Below are 21,429 nucleotides of genomic sequence, written 5' to 3'. Positions count from 1 at the left end.
CAGATGGGAGAGTTGTAAGTGGAGTTACACTCTCTGATGATGTTTTTCTCCTTCAGCTGATCGAGGATCTCTTGGATCGACTCATAAGCAGCGAGGGGAATCTTGTACTGACGTACAAAAGTAGGAGGGGCATTCGGGTTCGTTGGAATGCGAACCGTGTGCAGGTTTGTGAGTCCACAGTCCAGGGAGTCCCTGGATAAGACGGACTGAAACTCATAGAACAGGCTTCTAAGCGCTGCTCTCTGCTCCTCTGACTCCAGCGCATCCGCTTTGTCAAGCTGCTGGCTGACTTCGGCCTCGAAGCCGTCATAAGGTTCAGAGGAGGAGGGTCTCTGGTGTTCCGGGCTTTCAACCGGTGACTCAGAGGGTTGAGTATTTATTGCAAAAACCGTTAGATACTGACCGCTGTCAGTATCTAAGGTTGCACTGCAAATGGGTTCCTTAGGAAGGGCTTCATGTCGCTTGATGGTAATCATTTGTGAAGGGAAAGTACTGAATGTGTCTACACCAACCTGTCTGTCGTTCAAGAACAACGGAAGTTGTCCGATCACGGGGACTGAAAGTTCGAAGTCATGGAATGAGCTATCTATCAGCATGCCCAAGGGCTTTCCTGCCGGCATGTGGATAGGACTCCGGGTCGGATTTTCGACCAACAAGTAGGCAGAACGATTGTTCAGCTCCAAGAGTGGCGTGCCACAGACGGCTAAGTTGAGCTCCAAGAAGTGTGGTGATGGCTGGAAGAAGGCCTGTGTGCCTGGCAGCTTCTGATGCTTCATCAGAGTCAGACGAACAGGCACTCCTTTGACCTGTGGGGGCAGAACCGTGCTGGCCTCAACCACTGCACGGCAGGCCTGTGGAATGGTCTGACCGGACAGCAAGTGTTCAGGGCCTTCTGAGCCAGGCTCAGAGGATGGTGTGGCCCGGGCCCAAAGGACTTGATTGCAAGTGTCCAGCTGGGCACCGAGTCGAACCAGCAGATCTGCTCCAATGAGTGCAGGTGGATCAAGCTGTGGTATGATGCTGAATGTATGTGTGAGCTGTCTTGCTCCAAGTTGGATAGTCAGAGAGCAGACCTCTGGCGCTTTCAGGAGCCTCTGCGGCCAAGTAGGTGACAAGAGCCGATGGCTACGTGTCACACTGACCAGAAGGGGGTCCTTCTGACGCAGGTGTTCAAACGTCTGCTGGCTGATGGCTGACTTTTCAGACCAAAGAGCAAGGCGAGCATCTGAGATGTGGGTGCAGTTGATGGTAAGACCACCAACTATGTGTGGTGCATATGGCTGCAGGCTGACGTTCTTCAGCGAGCAGAGAAAAGATGAATGTGTGCGGAACGGAGTTCCAGGAGCGGTTTCATGCCTTTGCAGGCGGACATCGTCTGTGGGAGCCGTAGGGAGGGGCATGACCTTGGAACAAGGGTTTTGCGGCTCACTTATGCTGACCTCAAGAATGGAGGATGGTCGGCTGCTATCTGGGTTCCAGGGCTTAGGTGTGTCCACCTGGGCCCACAGTTGACCCTTCTGGCAGTCGATGAGGGGAGCTAGACGTTCAAGCAGGTCCTGACCAATGAGAAGTGGTTCAGTGTCTAGCTGGCAGACATAAAACGGGTGAACCAGAGTCATGTCTTGGAAGGTGATATCCAGCCACGCCCGGTGAGTGATACACTCCCGGGTCTGGGTGTAGCTGGTGATTTTCAGGTCACAAGGTTCAACCTGGACTGGTTTCCCGAGCGACCGCATGGTGTCAGACACGCGATGGAACAACGTGGAGCACATCAGGGTGATTTCTGAGCCGGTATCCAGCAGAGCATCAACTTGTATGCATCCACCTAGATTGGTGCTACAGTACAAACGGCGAGCATGATCATGGTTTGTTAAGTCACCAAGGAACTTCAGAAATTTAGTATCTGGTTTCTCTGGGGGGTAGATTTCAGGAGACTCCTGTGGTCTACCAGTAGTGTTTCCCCAACTGATCAGGTAAGTCCTGGCCACGCTGGGGGGTTGAGCCACGCCTAGTCATGCGGACGTTGGCTCTGGGTCTGGCTTCTTAGAAGCAGACTTTGGTGCAGGGGTCTCATCTGCAGATCTCAGCTGTTCCTTCTGTTTAGCTAGGAACTGCTGAAACATCTCCTGGAGGTCGGCTTTGGTCAAGTACTCACCTGCGGACTTGCGTTCGGGACTTACCTGTTGGCGGCGCTCCTTAAACCTTCCACTGTTCCGACCTGCCTGCCGTTGGTTTTGGTTGGGCCACTTCCTGTCTGATTGTCCAGACCTAGGCGGCCAATCAGCACCCCCCTTCCCCTGTTGAGGAGATTGGGACTGCTCTCGCGGTTTAACAGGTCTAGGTTTAGCAGATTTTGGCTTAGTGGGTGGAGCTTCTGTGCCTTCAAGCTCCAAACGCGGCTCGGCGTCGGGAGCTAGGTGCATGACGCGGTGATGTGCGTCAGGCTTTTGGGGCTTTCCGCCGGCTTCCCAAGCCTGTTGAGCGTATCTCCTAATCTCCTGAGTTGTCAGTTTTTTCATCCGACAATACATTGAGACTTCGGAGCGAACACACTCGTGCAGGTTGTGAATGAACAGGGATCTGAAGGCAGGGTCTTCCTCGAGCCCAGGGCCGTTTCGACCTTGGAAATAAGCACTTTTGAGTCGGCGATAATACTCTCTGGGGGGTTCGTTCCTCCCGTGTTTGATGGAGAAGGCCCCCATTGTAGCTGACGCAGAGTCTGCATACGTGGCGTATTCATCTCTCAACGCTCGGCAGAGCGAGGAGTACCGATCACGAATGTCAGGTGGTAGAGTTTCCATGAAACCGTGCACCGTTCTAGATGTGGTTTTCCAAATTAGCTTGAGCTTTTCCCTTGAAGAGGGTGCTGGAAGATCAAGCAGACAACGTTCTATCTCCCTGAGATAATCGTCGACGTTGGATTCATTGGTGTTAGGATCAAAGCGTTCTATGTCTTTAGCTAGCGATTCAATTTGACGTACACGGAGCCCTGACTCACGGTACGGCGCGTCATCCTCTGACTCTGACCCACGGTCTGTCTCAGAGGGCGCTGGATATCGCTGGTGTGCTCTGGGCTCCCAATGTTGACTCCTGGGGCCCAAATCAGGGTTCGGCATGTTGTGGCGGGCTGCTGGCACGTCACGTGGGTGTCTTGGGAGGTCATCCTCCCGGGGCACGTCTGCGTAGTGCAGCCTGCGTCTTTCAACTGGGGCTTCTGCGTAATACGCTCTGTCCGGGTACGGACTGGCATATGATGCTTGGTCATGCAGCTGGTTATCGGCATGCCGAATACCGGAGTAGCTAGGATGGGTGGATGGTTGAGGTGCAGCTTGGGGTGCATAACCCCAATCGGCACCTTGCACCCTTCGTGAACTGGGGGAGCGGTCTAAATAGAGGTGCCGCTCAGCTGGTCGACTTCTCACTGATTGAGAAGGCCGTGAAGATGAGGGTCCAACCTGTGATTCGAGGGTGAACTGCTCTCGGCCCCTAGGTGGTCCTGAATGCCCTATAGTGTGTGTAGGGAACGGGGCCGAAGGTTGGAACAGATGAGCTTCATCTCTCCCCTGCGGCGTGCGTCCGTCCAGAGAGTCCCACACCACATACTGTTGATTATCGTATGGAGCCGTATCAGGAGGTAGCCTACCTTTACGGCGGGACGGCGGTCCCTCGCTACCTTGGGTGGAGGAAACCAATTGGTCTTTGGCGATCGTCCTGGGCGGACCCTGGTTGGCTTTGCCGGCTTGCTTTCGTACCGGTGTGGGAGAGCACTCTGGCTCAGCCTCAGAGTCACGGTGTTCCCCCCCTTCCCACTGTCTGTTGTCATCAGCAGAAGGGGGCGGGGTCTTCTCCCCATCTTCCCCAGAATCGGTGCTGGCTTCCTCCTCGTCATCCTTCTGCCTTCCATTTTGCTGCCTTTCAGCTAGCATGCTCTGGAGCTTCATGATCTCTCGATCATGTTGGAGTTCTCTCTGATGGAGGATCAGGGCTAACTTAGCTAAGTGAACCTGGATTGGTTTTGTACCATCCGGGTTTTCTATTTGATCAATTACAGCTTCTAGCTCGTCGCTACGCTGTTCTTCAGTGAAATCCCTAGAAGGGTAGTCGGGTTCTCGAGCAACCGCGACCAGTTTGGACAATATTTGTCCAGAAAGTAGGCCAGGTTCATAGTCGTGGGCCGCAGCGCCACCTGGTTGCTGGGAGTTGGTCAGGTCACTACTCTGTCCCTCCATTTTAACAACCGAACCAAAAATAGCCTAGTAGAGCTTCTGCAGATAGCTCAAGGCTGCACCTTTGGCAGCAACTGCTAGCTTTGTAGCAGAAAAACACTAAATTAACCTTTGTGCGCACAGGTTTTAGCGTTTTAAGATTGCACGGAATGCCGTGACTGACGCTTAAAATACTATTCCTTTCAGTATTTTAGCAAAAGCTGGTGCGTTGCCGTAGCAACGTCTTACAACACTTGCAGTGTTAAATATGCTAGTTATTCCTTCAGAATATTAGCAAACAAGGTGTTATCAGTCTTTGAGTGAAGGTTTCAGTTAGTTATAATAGCCACTGTGAGTTAAAGTCGCTAAATTAGCAGTTAATTTTAGCCTAAAAGGGTTAGTCAGAATTACTTACACGCTGCACCTTTAATGAGGAACTGAATTTTAACCTAAAAGGTTAGCCAGAATTAATTACACGTTGCACCTTTAAGGAAAAACTGAATTTTAACCTAAAAGGTTAGCCAGAATTAATTACACGTTGCACCTTTAAGGAAAAGCTGAATTTTAACCTAAAAGGTTAACCAGAATTAATTTACACGTTGCACCTTTAAAGAAGCACTGAGTTACTGGTGAGAGTTCGATGCAGCTTCCTGCTCAGCGAAATCAGCACCACTCTGTTGCTGGTTCAAGGCTGAACAACGGATTATTTTTAATTCAAGCTCTTTGGATTTATTTGTTTGTTTGTGCCGGATAGAAATCTCTGTGTATCCAAGCCTCACACGGCCGCACCAATAAAATGTTGGGGTTATTAGGAGCGAACAATTAGTAAGCTTCAACTTACTTTTGGATTCTTCAATAAATTCTGTAAATATGGGAATATTTACTGATTTATTAATTAATTAAGATATTCTTAGATATACGGGGCACCATTCCCCTTTTACCGGGGAAAAATTGAATCCAAAACTCTTATCAGTCTTTCTTGAAGTTCGTAGAATCCTTGGAGCAGAGACTTCTCTTCGACACAACAAAGCTACTGGACACAAAAATCTGAATTTTATAACATTTAATTAACAATTTGTCAAATGAATAAACAGTGGAATAGATGAATAATAACCATGTGATATGATTGAAGATGGATGTGTTTGCATGTGATGGAGGATGTATGAATGGGGTCCTTTGTTCTCACAAAGGAGTAGTGTGTGTGTGTGTGTGTGTGTGTGTATGGATTCAAAATGGAGTCTTGAATACAAGATGGCTGACTCCTTTGTCTGGCTAAAGTGTGGGTGGCAACTTGCACTTTAACTTCCAAAGCACTTAGAATCAGTAGTAACTTAACCTTAAATCACTCAAAACATTTCAAAGGATCATGCAACAACACAAAAGATTAATCACGAGTTAATATCCTTAGTTTATCAGCCTGGCCATGGCCGAACATTTAAAGATACCAAACAATGATTAATAAGCAGTTTATTCTTTCAAAATGACCCGAAGGACGAATTTGGAACGAAAGAGGAAAACACGAAGCTACTTTTTAAGCAATAGACGCGGTTTATTGCTTATTCTGGACTATAGAGGAAACGGGAGAAGAAAAGAATGAGAGAAAAATGAGTTTTCTGATCACCAAAAGAGCGAGGCGTCCCTTCCCCTTTTGATTTGACGGTTCTCCGTGTTTCTCCGCAGTTTTCAGCGTCATCCGCCGGTTTGATGCTTTCTCCGTTGTTTGGCTCCACGAGTGTTTCTCCACGGCTGGACACAAAGAAAACGAAGTTCCTTTTGGGCTGAGTTTGACAACTTACAGCGTTTCTGAGAGCTGGATGGAGTTGTTGTTTCCCTCCGCAGTTCTGTGTCCTCAAACATCAGCTGGAGGGGAGCAGAAACGAGCAGATCTGATGGGCTTGCAGTTTAGTTTCCAGCAGTTCCGTGGCTCAACTTGGCACTTAGAGCTTCCGCGTGCTCAAGTTGTCGGAGCGTCGATAAGCGTGTCCTTACCGCCAGGTATCCTGGGCAAAAGAACGAGGTTTCTTTGTCTCATTCATGATTTATAGTCTTTGAAGTCGCGGGAAAGCTCCAAGCTCCCGCCTCCCGCACATGCGCAGAACGTGTTTCTGGTATTAGGCGGTGACATCATCCCAATGCTTCCGTGTGCAAAGCATCATGGGAAATGAAGTTTCTTGGCGCTGATGTGATTATTTGCTTTTCAGAGCAATTTAAGCACAGTCATTTTGGAGAAAATCACTGCATAGTAATTTCCTCATGAGGTCAGACCCTCAACAGACCCAATTAAGAAATCCTCAAGTAATCATGAAGCTATCAACTGGTCACTTCTGTTATGCTAAGGACGTTATAATATCATTCTTTACGTGATAAGATGGTGAAAATTTTCAGTGTGATGTCACTGCCTGTTCAACAGTGATGTTGCGGAAATGACTGATGACTCAGAACAGAACAACAGTTTCCTTGCTATCACTGAAGCGGTTTATGTTTATGTATTTAGCAGACGCTTTTGTCCAAAGCGACTTACAAGTGATAATCGGCATTTTGCCCTTGAGGCTAACAACAATAGTAACAACAACAAATTGACATCAGTCATGGAGAGGAGGGAACAAGGAGTGGACAGTAGAGAGGAGGGACGGGTGCAGACAAGGTGCTAGTTAAGAAGATGCTCTCTGAAGAGCAGGGTCTTCAGGAGTTTCTTGAAAATAGAAAAGGAAGCCACAGTTTTGGTAGTGTTAGGAAGGTCATTCCAAATTTGTGGAACGATGCATGAGAAAAGTCTGGATTGTCCTGAGCGTGGTGTAGGCACTGCTAGCCGACAATCCTGTGATGACCGGAGCGGCCGGGCCGAGACGTAAGCCTTTGCAAGAGGATTCAGGTAGATGGGAGCCGTACCGTCTCGGACTTTGTATGCTAGTGTTAGCAATTTGAATTTGATGCGTGCTGCTAGTGGTAGCCAGTGGAGCTCAATGAACAGAGGGGTGACGTATGCTCTTTTAGGCTGATTGAAGACCAGATGCGCCGCTGCGTTCTGGACCATTTGAAGAGGTTTCACAGTACAGCCTGGAAGACCAGTTAGAAGGGCATTGCAGTAGTCGAGGCGGTTGTAGCCAACATTTCCTTTTAGTATCAAAATCCTAAAATCTAAAAGATCTGTTTTGCAAGGCTTTTTTGTCCTAGGAATTTATAAAGCAAGAAAACAAACGAACAATTATACCTGTTATTTTCTTTCAGAAAGCCTGTGCAAGACTTTCTGCCAAGAAACTCTTACCTGGTGCGGTTGTAATATTTATTCATGTCGCACTAAAATATACAATGTCTGTTAGTCCCTACCTCACTCCTGGGTAGCATGAACATGTCACCAGTTTTTTGAGAAGGCAACACATGATTTCAAAAAACACTTTTTACTTACATTTCAGGGTAATACTGTCACCATGGTATGTCTTTTGAATGAACTGTAGCGGCATGGCGAGTTGAAAATATTGCATAGTAATATTACTGCAATAGTGGACTTATAATGGATCTCCTAATGAAGATCACATCTTTGTGCCCTGGCCAGTAAACAATATTTAAAATACAAGTAAACACGGAGAGGCCATTTCTCATTAGTAAACATTATAAGTTGAAATGGCAAACTGGAGCAACAGAGATCTGGGAGCTTCTGGCATCTAGAGCTGAAGTACAGATCACAGAACTGTTCCCGGGAACTGTGAAGGACAGCCACCATTTGGAGCATGGCTTTTTTTTGGATAACAAGTTGCATCAAAGCTAAAAGGATATAATCGGTAATGTGCACACTGCCCCCACACCCCCTTTAAACCATCATCATGATCGCACTACTACTGCTTAGAAATGACCAAAAGCACACTGATGCCACCTCTGCTTTGCGGCAAAGTGGCACCATTGTTTTTTGACACACACACGCAAGCTCGCACACCAGGGACGAAATTTTGATTTCAGAAGTGGGGGGGACACAGCAGGCTTGTGCGGATTTGGGGTGGGGGGTGTTATGTAAAGACCCCTTGACACGTCATGTGCCCATCTCAATAATTTTTCCATTGTCTATATATATATATATATATATATATATATATATATATATATATATATATATATATATATATATATATATATGTCAAAGTTAAAAAATGTAAAACTCTATTATTATTTTTATTTATTATCATTATTGAAGTGCAGTTTTGGCTGTTGACAATGGACAGGCTATTGTATTTATTGTTTTGGGTCTTTTTTTATTGTTTTTGGTGCAACATTTTCTAACAGGGATTGAGATTCCTTTTTTATTTAATTTTTGTTTGTTATTTTTATTCATTTAGAAGTTCTGGTTCTGGACATTTCAATGTTAAATGAAGGTTTATTTGTTGCATTTTAAAGGGTGTACTTGCATTATTATGATATATTAACATTATATTAGTGGTTATTTTGGTCTAGATAATGTTGACAATGATATCGTTTATCATCAAAAATTTGTTGGACAAAATATCGTCCAGCAAAATTTGTTACTTTCCCAGGCCTAGTCAAAAGTATAAAAATTATTTATACATAAACGGTCCCTCCTGAGATCTGGCCGTTTGTTCATTTGCTGTGTTAGAGGACATGCTGAACTAATGTTTTACACATGATCATCACCCTAACATTTGAGTGTATAAAAACATATTAAATATGTTTTTTTCCCTTAAAAGTGTTTAAACAGTTGTTGCATTTCAACACACAAAAAATAAATGGAAAAAATAAGATAAATCTAATGAAAAGTGTACATCTTTGACATTAAGCTTAAAAAATCTGTTGACGATGATGATACTGTTCATTTTTCAGAGCTTTTTAATGTGAAAATATACATTGCAATAGATAAGTTTACAATAAAGTTAAATGATAAAAGTTTTGAAGTTACACTTCTACTACTACTACTACTAGTAATAATAATTATGATGATAATAGTAATAAAAAAAATAATTATTATAATAATACGAATAAATTGTGTCTGAGGAGTCAGTTATGTGGAGGAGATGAGTTTGTAAAAGTTAGTTTTGAGTATGTTTGTGAAGGAGGAGGTGAGTCTGAGCTTAATGCAGGGGTGTCACATGTTCCAACTTACGTTTTGACTTTGAAAGGAGTCTCTTATATCCACTTTTCATTTTCTTGACATGCTGCCTCCTGGCTGTGCCTAACTACCAAAGACTCACAAATGAACACTTATTCAAATGTTATGTAATGGAAGCTGAGCTGAGCTCTTATATTACACAGCGTCTAGTTGACGATGTGACTCAGTACCGGTGTTCCCTAGCGGCTCCAAACTAGCAAAACAACGTGAGCACGTTCTGACTGTTTACAACTTGAGTGACAGCAGCAACAGCCAATAATACGTTAGCAAGTATCAGCAGAGCCAATTGATTAGCTTTTGGGCGGGTCTAATAGTAAACCGGTTTCCGTTTTGGTCCTAGTGCTCAACCAAATCCTTTTAATGGAGCGTAACATTGTTTTTGGACGGAAAAAAGTGCAGGGGACCAAAACTGCCTTTTGAAAAAGTGGGGGGGACATGTCCCACCCGTCCCCCCCCAAAATTACGTCCCAGTCGCACACACACCACTAGTAATGTGTCGGTCGTGAACGAACCGGCTCTAAGAGCCGGCTCTTTGAAGTGAACGATGGGAGCCGGCTCGTCATTAGGAGCCGTCCCCCCTTGCTCAGACACACAGCAGAGCACATGCGGGTCGAGGGAGACGAGAGGGAATGAGGAGGAGGAAAAAGGCGAGTGAGAGAGAGGACGGTGCAACGAAGACGGTGAGAAAATGAGCGCCAGCAGTCGGAAAGTGGAGATTTCTTAAAGTGTTCAGTTATTAAATCCAAAGAAATTATAAATATTAGATATATTGCATTTTTTTAGATTAGTAAATAATTTTACATATAGTTTTGCTTTATTTTGGTTATAAATGTACTCTATGCAACAGAAAATCTGAGGAGCCACTTGGGAGCCAAAAGAGCCGGCTCTTTTTGGTGAGCTGAGCCAAAAGATCTGGCTCTCTAAAAAGAGCCGGAATTCCCATCACTAACACACACAGGCCATTTAAACCAACATGCACATTTTTTTCTGTGGGGATGAAACAAAGTACCTGGAGAAAATAAACTTTAGTGAACCCGCAGACTCCTTGTAGTGAGCAGTAAAACAGCAGTGCTACCATGGATCATATCAGCCAATCTAAAGTAGGCCCATATAGGAAAGCTGTACCCATTTCATTAGCTGAAAATCGTGAAGTGGTTTTATAACTTCAAAGAGCAGACTAAAACAAACAGCCAGTTTAGCCCTGAGGCTTGTCAGGGACTTTCCTTTCATGAGACTGATTGTAGAGAGACCAAACAAAATGGAATTTTTGCCATTGTTACAGAAAACCGCAGCTCTCTGCAGGCTAAAAACAGCACTTTTGTACTGATGATTACAATTTCTTGAATTGGATTTTGAGTAAAACATTAATCTAGTTTAGCTTCCTCTCTAGACTTCACCACACGTCCCAGCAGACCTATAACTATCAGAAGATATCTATGCTTCGAACATGGAGAAATGTTGCAAATGAAATCACACAAAACTACATTTTTTTATAATTGCATTCAAAACTCACACCTACCACCCACAGTTCCATTTTGCAATGGCTTGTTGACTCTAAATGGGTCAAGATTGAGGAAAAGAGGGCCAAAAAGAAACAAAGGCATCTCTAAATGCTGCCTGTCCTCAATGCTAATTTTGTCTTTGCGGTAAAGAAGGAAAGAAAAAAAAAACAATGGGGGTGAAAATAATTTAACTGGCTGTCTTCAGCCAGAGGAGATGAGAAATAATGAGCAACTAGCACCAATAAAAGTGGAATAATAGCAGGATTAGCAGTGGCCTCACAGGCTTCTGTCCAGCATGGTTTATTATTTACAAGTTGTGTGCTGTGAGGCCTGCAGCTAGAGATAATAATATTGTCTTCAGTAGCAAAAGCAATAAGGGTAAGCAGAAAACTTCAGGCACACCCCACATCATTCTCACTCTCCCTGGTGGAATATATGGAGGAAGGAGTGGAGGATCATGGGTAGTCATTAGCAGTGCTGAAGGAGGCTTTTTTGTTATTGTTTATTGCTAATTCACCTAATTTTTGTGGAAGATTCATCTTGATGTGATTGCCGTATTTGGGAATTGAGATGAGACAGAAAAGTTTGGGGAAAAAAAGTTTATTAATGAAAGACAAATGTTGAAGAGATTGGTCTTTTTATCAACCTGGATTTATTGTAACTGAATTCAAAAGCATTGGGGAACTGGATTTTAGTGAAAGACTACTCATAATTACCTAATTAATAACAAAATATAGCTAGAATTATTTAATACCGTAAATCCTCTAATACAGGCCGGTATTCAATTTAAGGCCGGGTCTCCAATTTTGGCCGGTGTCGGAGTCGGTGGAGGTGAATAATGGCCGGTCTCTTATTGTGGCCGGGTGGAATGTGGTAACAAGCAAGTACGGGGGCGGTTGTGTCATCATTTCACTTTTGATTTGCCAGTGATAGACCGTGAGGGTAACTTTAACCGTGCGGAGACGAAGAGGAGGCGAAAATTTGATATCAAGTTCAAAGAGAACGTGCGCTGCAGAACACTGGGGAGCAGTAGGGGTTGTATGAACTAGTCGACTTCACCATAGTGACTTTTTATGCCTGTCATCGACTAGTTGCTGTGACGTAATAATGACCGGCAAGATGCAGCCCTCGGAAAAGACAGGAGCCTGCTGTCAGCATGTGACAAGCTCCTGCGCTCGGGGGGGTGGGGGGTGGGGGGGGTGGGGGGTGGGGGGGCGGGGGGATGGGCAACGCGCTGTGCCAGAGCGTCGGTACTGACACGCGATCGTTCATGTCAGTTCATTTCCTTTAATGTTTTCTATCTTTTATTAGCGCCTGATGTGTTTCGCTGCTGTGGAGCGGGGCACATCACCTTGTCCTCTGTAGTGAACCTGAATAGGCTCTGACAATTATGTAGAGTAATGGTTTAGGCTCTTTTATGAAAGAGGAACCGATCACTGATGCGGCCGCCAAGCAGGGAGTGCTCCCCTGTTTTTGCGGTCGGTAGATCTCTCTCCTGAGCACGGCCACAGTAACAATCAGGTGTCGCCACCTCAAAAATTAATTTAACACGCGATTGTTCATGTCAGTTCATTTCCTTTAATGTTTTCTGTCTTTGAACATCTTAGGTGTGTTCTTGCTGTGTCTTTGTAAATCCATGCTTTCGTTCTTTTTTAAACACAGAAACAGTTTTGTTTACCTGTTTGTAGCTACGGTTTCGCCGACAGCTGCCGGCTTCTTCAGGCTGACGCTGATGGTGGCGCGTCACTTCCTTCTCCGTTTATCTGCGGGCAGCAGAGGACGTTGTCGCCCTCTACTGCTGCATCGTCGGAGAGGGGAGAGCGGGCAGTAGAGGGCGACAACGTCCTCTGCTGCCCGCAGATAAACGGAGAAGGAAGTGACGCGCCACCATCAGCGTCAGCCTGAAGAAGCCGGCAGCTGTCGGCGAAACCGTAGCTACAAACAGGTAAACAAAACTGTTTCTGTGTTTAAAAAAGAACGAAAGCATGGATTTTCTGTCTTTTATTAGTGCCTGATGTGTTTCGCTGCTGTGGAGCGGGGCGCATCACCTTGTCCTACGACGCACCGATCACTGATGCTGCCGGCAAGCAGCGAGCACTCCGCTGTTTTTGCGGTCGGTAATCTGCCTCCTGAGCACGGCCACAGTAACAATCAGGTGTTGCCAAATTATTTAACATGCGATCGTTCATGTTGGTTCATTTCCTTTGATGTTTTCTGTCTTTTGTGCCTGATGCGTTTCGCTGTGGAGCGGGGCGCATCAACTTGTCATCCAGTAACGCACCGATCACTGATGCGGCCGGCAAGCAGCGAGCACTCCGCTGTTTTTGCGGTCGGTAGATCTTTTAGAACTGCAGTTCAAAGGTAACTCATAAGGTGAATATATATGAACCCAGGTAGCAGTTTCTCTTTAGGATTGAGAGGAGATGCAGGAAGATAATAAACAGACAGGACAGAAAAAAGTCAAATAAAAACAAGTTAGTTTTAGTACCTGCTGGTTGCAACAAACAGACACCATTGAAGGTAATCAGAAGTGAGGAACAGAAAATGAAATAATTATTTTAATGTTTAGAGCAGCAGGAACTCCGAGAGGCTGCAGGCGCATCAGTGAGTTTGCGGCCGCTGCGCGGGGGGTGGGGGGAGATGGCTGAAGAAGAAACTACCGTTGTTAAAAGAAATGTGTTTAACTTTGAAAATGTGGGCGCAATATTAATTGTCAAAAACTCCAGCGAACCATTAGTTCATTTTGCTCAAATAGAAATAGAGGCCTGCCTCTAATACTGGCCCTCCTTCCAATAAAGGCCTGGATCTTGATGAGCTTGAGTCAAATACAGGCCCGGGCCTGTATTAGAGGATTTACGGTATTAGACTCCTGACACAGAACATGTGATCACCTTTTTTGTCATTACTTTCATCCTTTACAATGAACTTTAGATGTAATCAACTGCTTAAATAGTTAATTTTATTAGTATTACCTTCTCAGTGGCCTAGTGGTAGAGTGTCTGCCCTGCAACTGGGAGATCAGGGTTCAAATCCTGGTCGGGTCATACCAAAGACTCTAAAATGGGATCCAATTCCTCCCTGCTTGACACACAGCTTTAAGGGGTTTGTATTGGGGGATTAAACCCCCAGATAGTTCCTGAGCACAGCCACTGCTGCAGCTCACCACTCCCCATGGGGATGGCTCTAACGCAGAGATGAATTTCACCAGTGTGTGATGACTAATGCGACTGTAACTTTAATGCACTTACTCACAGCCCCAATTGTGCAATTTAGGAAAAAAATGTTTCAATGAGCTCTGTTTTTTTAGAACAGAAAATTCCCTCAAACTCGGGTCACGCACAGGTCTTTGGCTTGATGGATTGCATTGATTTCCGTGCCCCGGAGATGGCTCTTAACTGCATGGAAGAGTCTGGGACCATTTGTCTGAAGAAAACCATGAATGTGGAGATTAAACTCCAAGCAAACAAAGCTGCATGTCATCTTCAACTGAAACCTTTTAAAAGCCTTTTGTGCGAGTCCCTTCCTTCATGAGGAGTTCATTGGCTGACCAGTCATCAAGGGTCACATAGATCTCCCCAGCTGCTGTGGGGATAGCTGCAGGGCACAAGGATTGAGGAGAGATCACAGGGAAAGTAGTGGTTTCTGGTGGGCTCTTGCAGCTTTGCAGACAGCAAAATTGGATAGAAGATGACCCCACACTTTTGCGTTCCTTTGAGTATAAGGTGGTCTTGAAGGCACATTTTAAAACATTTACTTTAACCAACAACCAAAAATGTGTTTCACACATCAGTGTAACCATTACAGTGACATTCCTTAGGATACATTTCTGTTCTTCACAATAGTTGGAACAAGAAACACCATTTATGCTTGAAAAATGTCTCCTAGATGTTTGAGTGCAAAATGTTATCCCAAAGCATTTTGTTTTTTACCAAGTTAGATAAAATAAGACCCTATGGAGGATTGGAGCACTGCAGTGGACGTGGGATCCCCTGAATAATACCTCACAGTAGACTGCTCAGCCAAAAGTGGGTCAAAGTGTGACTATGGCTCCGATATGACTCTAACCACAATGCTGGCGTAAATAAAGAAAGCTTAGAGGAACTTTAAAGCTGGATTTTACAAAAAATACAAAAGCAACGTGAAAGTAATCTCTGGACCTGAAGACCTTTTTCCCTTTGTGATCATGATTAACACATAGAACATACAAGACTGAAGGCTCTTAAGTGACTGTGCATAAGTGTAACTGAAATTAAAACTTTGTAATTGAAATAAATATAAATTATACAGGTTTTAAATATTACTCCCCAGGTCTACTAACACTTTTGACAGCCATCCATTCTTAATACCTGCTTATCCATGCAGGGTTGTGTGTGTGTGTGTGTGTGTGTGTGTGTGTGTGTGTGTGTGTGTGTGTGTGTGTGTGTGTGTGTGTGTGTGTGTGTGTGTGTGTGTGTGTGTGTGTGTGTGTGTGTGTGTGTGTGTGTGTGTGTGTGTGTGTGTGTGTGGTGTCTCAAGGAGAACAGGTGGTGAACACCCTGGACAGGTTGCCAGTCCTTCAAAGGGCAACACGATTCAGAGAGGCTAACTATCCTAACAGTCATATTTGTGGGCCGTGAGAGGTAGCTGGATGATCTGGAAAGAACCAATGCACGCACACAGAAAACATGCAAATCCCGTGCAGAAGGAAGAATTAAATCCAGAACCTTCTTGCTGCAAGGTTACATTGCTTAGCACTGCACCATTGTGCGACCCTCACAATTATACACTTTTTACAAGACGCACCGCACCGGCAAATCGGTGTAATATTACCACAATGGTGAGGTATATGAATGTGTCATACTGGTGTGGCAATGCACAAATTTTACAGCGTTTGCTTTATCTAGCTTGGTTTCAATATTGCGTTTGTCATTTAAACTGCGATTATGCCTTGGTGCAACAGAGGGAGATGTTATGACCATGTTGGGAGTTACTGCTGGGCTCCGGCCGACAACTATGTTGAAAATGAAAGTAAACACTAGCTGTACATTTTGCTTTTGTAAACATTACCTGCTGAGATGGCAAACTTTAGCAATTCAGAGCTCCTGGACCTTCTCTTCATTAGAGCTGCACAGGGAATGAGGAGGACAGACACCTTTAGGGGTGGATTGTTAAAAAAAAACGATGAGCGCAGCTTCAGTCTCAATAAAAAGCAAGTCATGTCCACGGCAGTGCAGAGACTGCCCCCATACCCCATGATTGCGCCACATTACCGCCATGGTCTGACCATATATAAATTACCGAAGGCTCCCTGGTGCCACCACAGCGTTGTGGCAAACTGACGTCATTGTTTTGTAAAAACGGCTTATGACATGTGTAAATAAAAACATTGGAGGTTTTAGGTTTAAACAAAACAAAATGAAGAAAATGTAAAAATGTAAAATATTTCAAAAAAATAAACCTTTATTTTACTTAATGTGGATGAAGCGCAACAGGTAAAAAAGAGCAATACAGATTTGAAAAGGAGTGACAAAGCCCTGAAACTACATATTCTGAGGAAGTATTAGGTGGGATAAATAATAAACTAGGATTTGATGTTTAGAAGAAGCAAAAAGCTACAGGAACCAAGCAAAACTGGACAAGAACGTGAAACAATAAGCGCAAACCATAACGCACAGCCAGCACAACAAAACCCACAGACCATCACAATCATAGTCCTTTTCACAGATGAATGCTTGAACATTTTCTATAAAATTACAGACTTTGCCTGCAGTAGTCCATTCACACATGCAGTGAACAGCTGGAGATTCTCCACACGAGATATATTCTCACAACTAATGCTCCTCCAATGAGTTGTGCCTGGGTAGAGCGTGTAGGAGGGAAGGTGTGACACAGTAAAACTTGTTGTTTAGATCATTAGCCGTAATGACGACAGTTGTTTTATGTTAATTCACCACATTTGTGTTTCTGAAGCATATAAGCATCAGAGATGATTATGAAGCAACAACTGCTATGAACACATTCAGACAATATAACTTTCAATTTTGCATGAATCTTTACTGAATCTTTTAGATTATTTTGTTACTTTTGGAATGATGATAAACATGCCACTTTAGGCGTTCTGATATGAATCCCTAAAACGTGAGTAGAACATTTAAGGTATGTGTAAAAACAGCATTTCTATCAGTGAAAAAACTATCTTGGTGGGGCTGATGCACTAACAGATTTCTCAATCTAGTCCAGCAATCCAGTGAACAGTTGGAAAGTGACTACACATATGTAATAATTTGGGATGTGCCCATACATGTTTTCCACTTCTGATATGAGACCGATGTTGCAGCCTTCAGTGTTGACTGATACTGATATCAATTTGATACCATATTAGCACAAATCATACAAACTTTTACCTATTTTGTAATGTGGAATGTATAAAAGGCTTGATCAAGTGATAATCCTCAGAGAACAAAAGCCAGCAAAAGTATAAAAAATCCAACCAATGTTTTAATAACCATTGCTTGCATACGTGTGCACCTTAAACCTAATGTATAACAAATGAATAAAATAATAAGCAATAAATTAAAACACTGAAAAATATTTGAATCCAATAAATAAACAAAAATATTTATTTTTTAAATGCAAAATACAAAATCAAGGTCAGTTATTTTTACTGTCAGCAAATGGTAGAAACAGCAGGGACATGAGGAAAAAAACATTGTGCACTGAGTAACTGCTACGAGTTGAGAGTCCAAAGTTTCCATTTCATACACTGCGACAATCCTCACATGGTGTTTTGTGATGCTGCTTCAAATGCGCAATGAGGTTGGGCAAATTAAACTTCCCCGGCTCTATTCCACCCAGGGAAACGTATGCATGACGCATGACGAGTGTTGCACTCAGCCACACTGACAAAAACTGCCACACGGCCCACATCGCTCTTGTTCCTTGCTACTTTGCTAGCATGCACTGTTCTGATCACTTGGCTTTGCATGCTGGATATGGGCACTGCTGGATAGAATAGCTGGAATGGAGTTCAAAGTGGAACGGACTGTGCATATTGGAGGTTTTTGATGCAGTTAGGTATAATCCGATACAGTTTTTTGGGGCTGATATCGGACCTTTTTTCCGATATCAATATCAGAACGGGACATGCCATAATAAATTCTGATGTGCTGATGATGCACATTAGCCTGGCAAGCCATTCAGTATATGCAGTCTGGCTACGAACCATTGAAACAGCTCGCTCATAGAGACAGATTTATGTTTATCTGTCAAACTGGCTCTTGGCCAGTGCTAGGACCAGTCAGTGCAACTAACTGCTACAGTTTTTAGTCAACGGGGCAGTCTGCCATACACTGCTGAAGAAGCAAATAAGTCCTTTGTCAAAATAAATGACTTAAGTACTTTTACCTATTTATGTGTCAAAGATAAGCACAATTCTAAATAGTCCAAAGTTGATGCTAAAGCCGTAGTAAATGAGCACAGTTTCCATCTTAGTTATTTTTTCCAATGCACCTCCAATGAGTTGTTTCTGGGTAGAGCGTACAGGGGGAAGGTGTCACGGTGCAGTGTAGATGGTGGTGGACCCATGTGTGGTGGAGCTGGACCAGGAGGCAGAAATGCAACTCAGGTAAAATAAATGGATTTAATGAATTATGGCAGGTAGGATGATACAGCAGGAGCAACGTAACACGGTGAAAACACAACAATGATCTGACAAAGGACAAGTGCAAAACAGGGGGTATAAATACACAAGGATAATCAGAAACACATGGGCAGGATAGCAAGGGGAAGGTGAGTCCAATAAACAACTAATTAGGGGTAAACGAGACCATGAATCAAGAGGGGTTGGAGCAGACCCTGACAGTACCCCCTCCCAAGGGGCGGCTCCTGAAGCCCATGACAGGAGCCCCTCCCAGAAAGAGAGGGTGAGACAATGTCCAACAAAAGTCCAAGGACCTCACAGCAGGAACCTGAGGGCAAGCCAGTGAGCTGGGGCCTCTCAATCAGACGGCATGGCTGGACCACAAGACGTAGATCCAAAGGAGATCTGGAGAAGGCTGGATAGTTGATATACTGTAGAGGAGCATGGCGAGCAAACCAGGATCAGCGGCAGGTACTCGACAATTCGGTCAGAGCAGTTGCACATCAGGATACACTGGGTACACAGGCAGAGGCTCAAGTGAAGGGATGCAGTAGAGGAGCGGGGAGACGAGCCCTACCACCCAGATAACATTGGCGTGCACAGGGGGTCTACTCCACCAAATCTCCAGGACTATTGCAGCTTCCATGGCAAAACCAGGACAGGGTAGGCAGCACAGGAGAGGAGAATGGGTTTGACCACCCGGAAACAGCTAGGATGCGCCGAAACCCCCAGTAACAAAACTCCTTCTGATGAAGACGATGCAAAAAATAACTAAATAAAACATCCTCCAGGCAAGTGTTAAAGCTCCCCACAGGATTAGGTTGGTCAGATCATTATGTCACGGTGCAGTGTAGATGGTGGTGGACCCATGTATGGTGGAGCTGGACTAGGAGGCAGAAATGCAGCTCGGGTAAAATAAATGGATTTAATGAATTATGGCAGGTAGGATGATACAGCAGGAGCAACGTAACATGGTGAAAACACAACAATGATCTGACAAAGGACAAGTGCAAAACAGGGGGTATAAATACACAAGGATAATCAGAAACACATGAGCAGGATAGCAAGGGGAAGGTGAGTCCAATAAACAACTAATTAGGGGTAAACGAGACCAAGAGTCAGAGGGGTTGGAGCAGATCCTGACAGAAGGTGTGACACAGTAAAACTTGTTTTTAGCTGTAATGATTACGGTTGGTTTATATTGTTTTATCACATAAGTGTTTCTGTAAAGACCATCACAGCTCTAATGTTAAGCACTCCCAACAAATGTCAAGCACTGTGATGACACACAGCTGTTCGGTCCTGCTGAGGCAGCACTGGAGCATGGCTTGACCAACCAGCAGAACAAGTTTTACAATTGGCTACATGCAGATGGGGTTGTTTTTTTAGGGAAAAAAATACATTACTATAATTATCACCATCATCATCACCAACTGTGAACATATAGTTGAGTAAACATGGTAGGAAGTGGTGTTTTCTGACCAAGCTGCTAGCCTATAGCTTTCATCCAGCTGTACCTATGTACTCTTGGCCCAACACTGGAAACCTCCAACAGTTATCCATATGGGTTTTGGACAGTTTTTTCTACCTTTTGTGACATATTGTGGTGCATGTTAGTGATTCCATTTGTTCTTCAGGTGTCTGCACCTCCTTCATGATACTACATGTGCAGCTCTGAGCATTTTTCCTATGAATGTGTTCATGTGACCAATATAACTATATGTGCTTTCTGCTTGATACATATGGAAAGCAGTATGGGATTAGAGACTAAATAAGCAGTAGCCCAGGAGGTAGAATGGGTTGTTCAGTAATCGTAAGGTTGCCGGTTTGATCCCGACAGAGAATTTTACTGTTGTGTCCTTGGGCAAGCTGGTGGTGGTCAAAGAGATTGGTGGCACCAGTCCTTGGAAGCTTCACCCCTGTCAGTGAGCCCTAGGGCAGCTGTGGCTACATCATAGCTCATCCTGACCAGCGTGTGAATGGGTGAATGACTGTGTTGTTAAGTGCCTTGGGGGGTTGTAGAACCCTAAGAAGGTTCTATACAAGTACAGGCCATTTATATTATGTCTGATGGGTGTAGTTCTTTGTTCAATGAGACACGGTGTAAAAGTCATGCAAGACTGACATATTGATAATTCCCTTATAAGTATACACACACACACACACACACACACACACACACACACACGCACGCACGCACACACGCACACACGCACACACACACACACACACACACACACACACACACACACACACACACACACACAGACCAGGGAGGGTGGCATCCCAGCACCTCTATGGATGAGCTGACGCTGCTTTGTATGCAAAAAATTTAGGCTAATTTATAAATTGGGCTAATTTAATATAATACTCTAAAAACTATGACATCAAGGTCTGAAACAAACTAGTTTTCTGCTGTGGATGAATAACGAGCAAATCATTCTTACCTGTGACATTGGCGCCGATGCACATCAACAACATGTGCATCAACAACCTATAAACTTGTTACAGGGACAACAATATGCCACAATAAGTGCATACTGACTATGATAAACAACAGGCTACATAGATCGCTTTGTCAAACATTCAGCAATGTCTTGCATGGACTTGATATAACTTCATTTTTTAACTCTTCACAACTGTATGTAAAGATTATTTTTTATTGTGCATTTGACGATTCCCATATTTGTTGCAGTAAATCTCAAAAGAACACAATCTTTCTTATCCTTCATCACTACTGACAAAGTAAAAATGCCTCTCTCTGAGGCAATCCACTCTTGACTGCCTATGGCTCCCGGGAGAAAGCATTCTCCCCACAACAATAAGATACTTAGACTGCCAGAGGACACAATGCATGAATGCAAAGAATAAAAGATAAAAAGACAAGTTAGATGTGGGGAGAATAGATGAGATAAAGAAAAGGGTGCTTTGAATATATTATGGAGCAGATGGGAGACATATTGCATGCATGCTGATGTAAAATATAATCTA

The 21,429-nt window shown here is 44.1% G+C and overlaps 1 protein-coding gene across 3 annotated transcripts in view; it reads right to left on the bottom strand.

Annotated features, from left to right (window-relative positions):
* Positions 1–2,012: 2,012 nt before the first annotated feature.
* The window catches only part of LOC139069653 (uncharacterized), an 816,187-nt gene continuing 796,770 nt past the window's right edge, over positions 2,013–21,429 (bottom strand). Inside the window, exons 1-2 of one of the 3 annotated variants that reach the window (XM_070550370.1) lie at positions 4,775–6,525; positions 2,013–4,714 (exon numbers count right to left, since the gene is read on the bottom strand). In XM_070550370.1, the coding sequence (XP_070406471.1) occupies positions 2,013–4,229 (2,217 nt within the window). In that variant the 5' untranslated portion in view covers positions 4,230–4,714; positions 4,775–6,525. Of the gene's footprint in view, positions 6,526–21,429 lie in introns of those variants that run through there. The other 2 variants (XM_070550371.1, XM_070550369.1) reach the window with 2 other exon arrangements.

This window comes from Nothobranchius furzeri, chromosome 1 (genome assembly GCF_043380555.1).
Source record: "Nothobranchius furzeri strain GRZ-AD chromosome 1, NfurGRZ-RIMD1, whole genome shotgun sequence".
NCBI classification, from domain to species: domain Eukaryota; kingdom Metazoa; phylum Chordata; class Actinopteri; order Cyprinodontiformes; family Nothobranchiidae; genus Nothobranchius; species Nothobranchius furzeri.
This window is presented reverse-complemented; position numbering and strand designations above follow the sequence as displayed.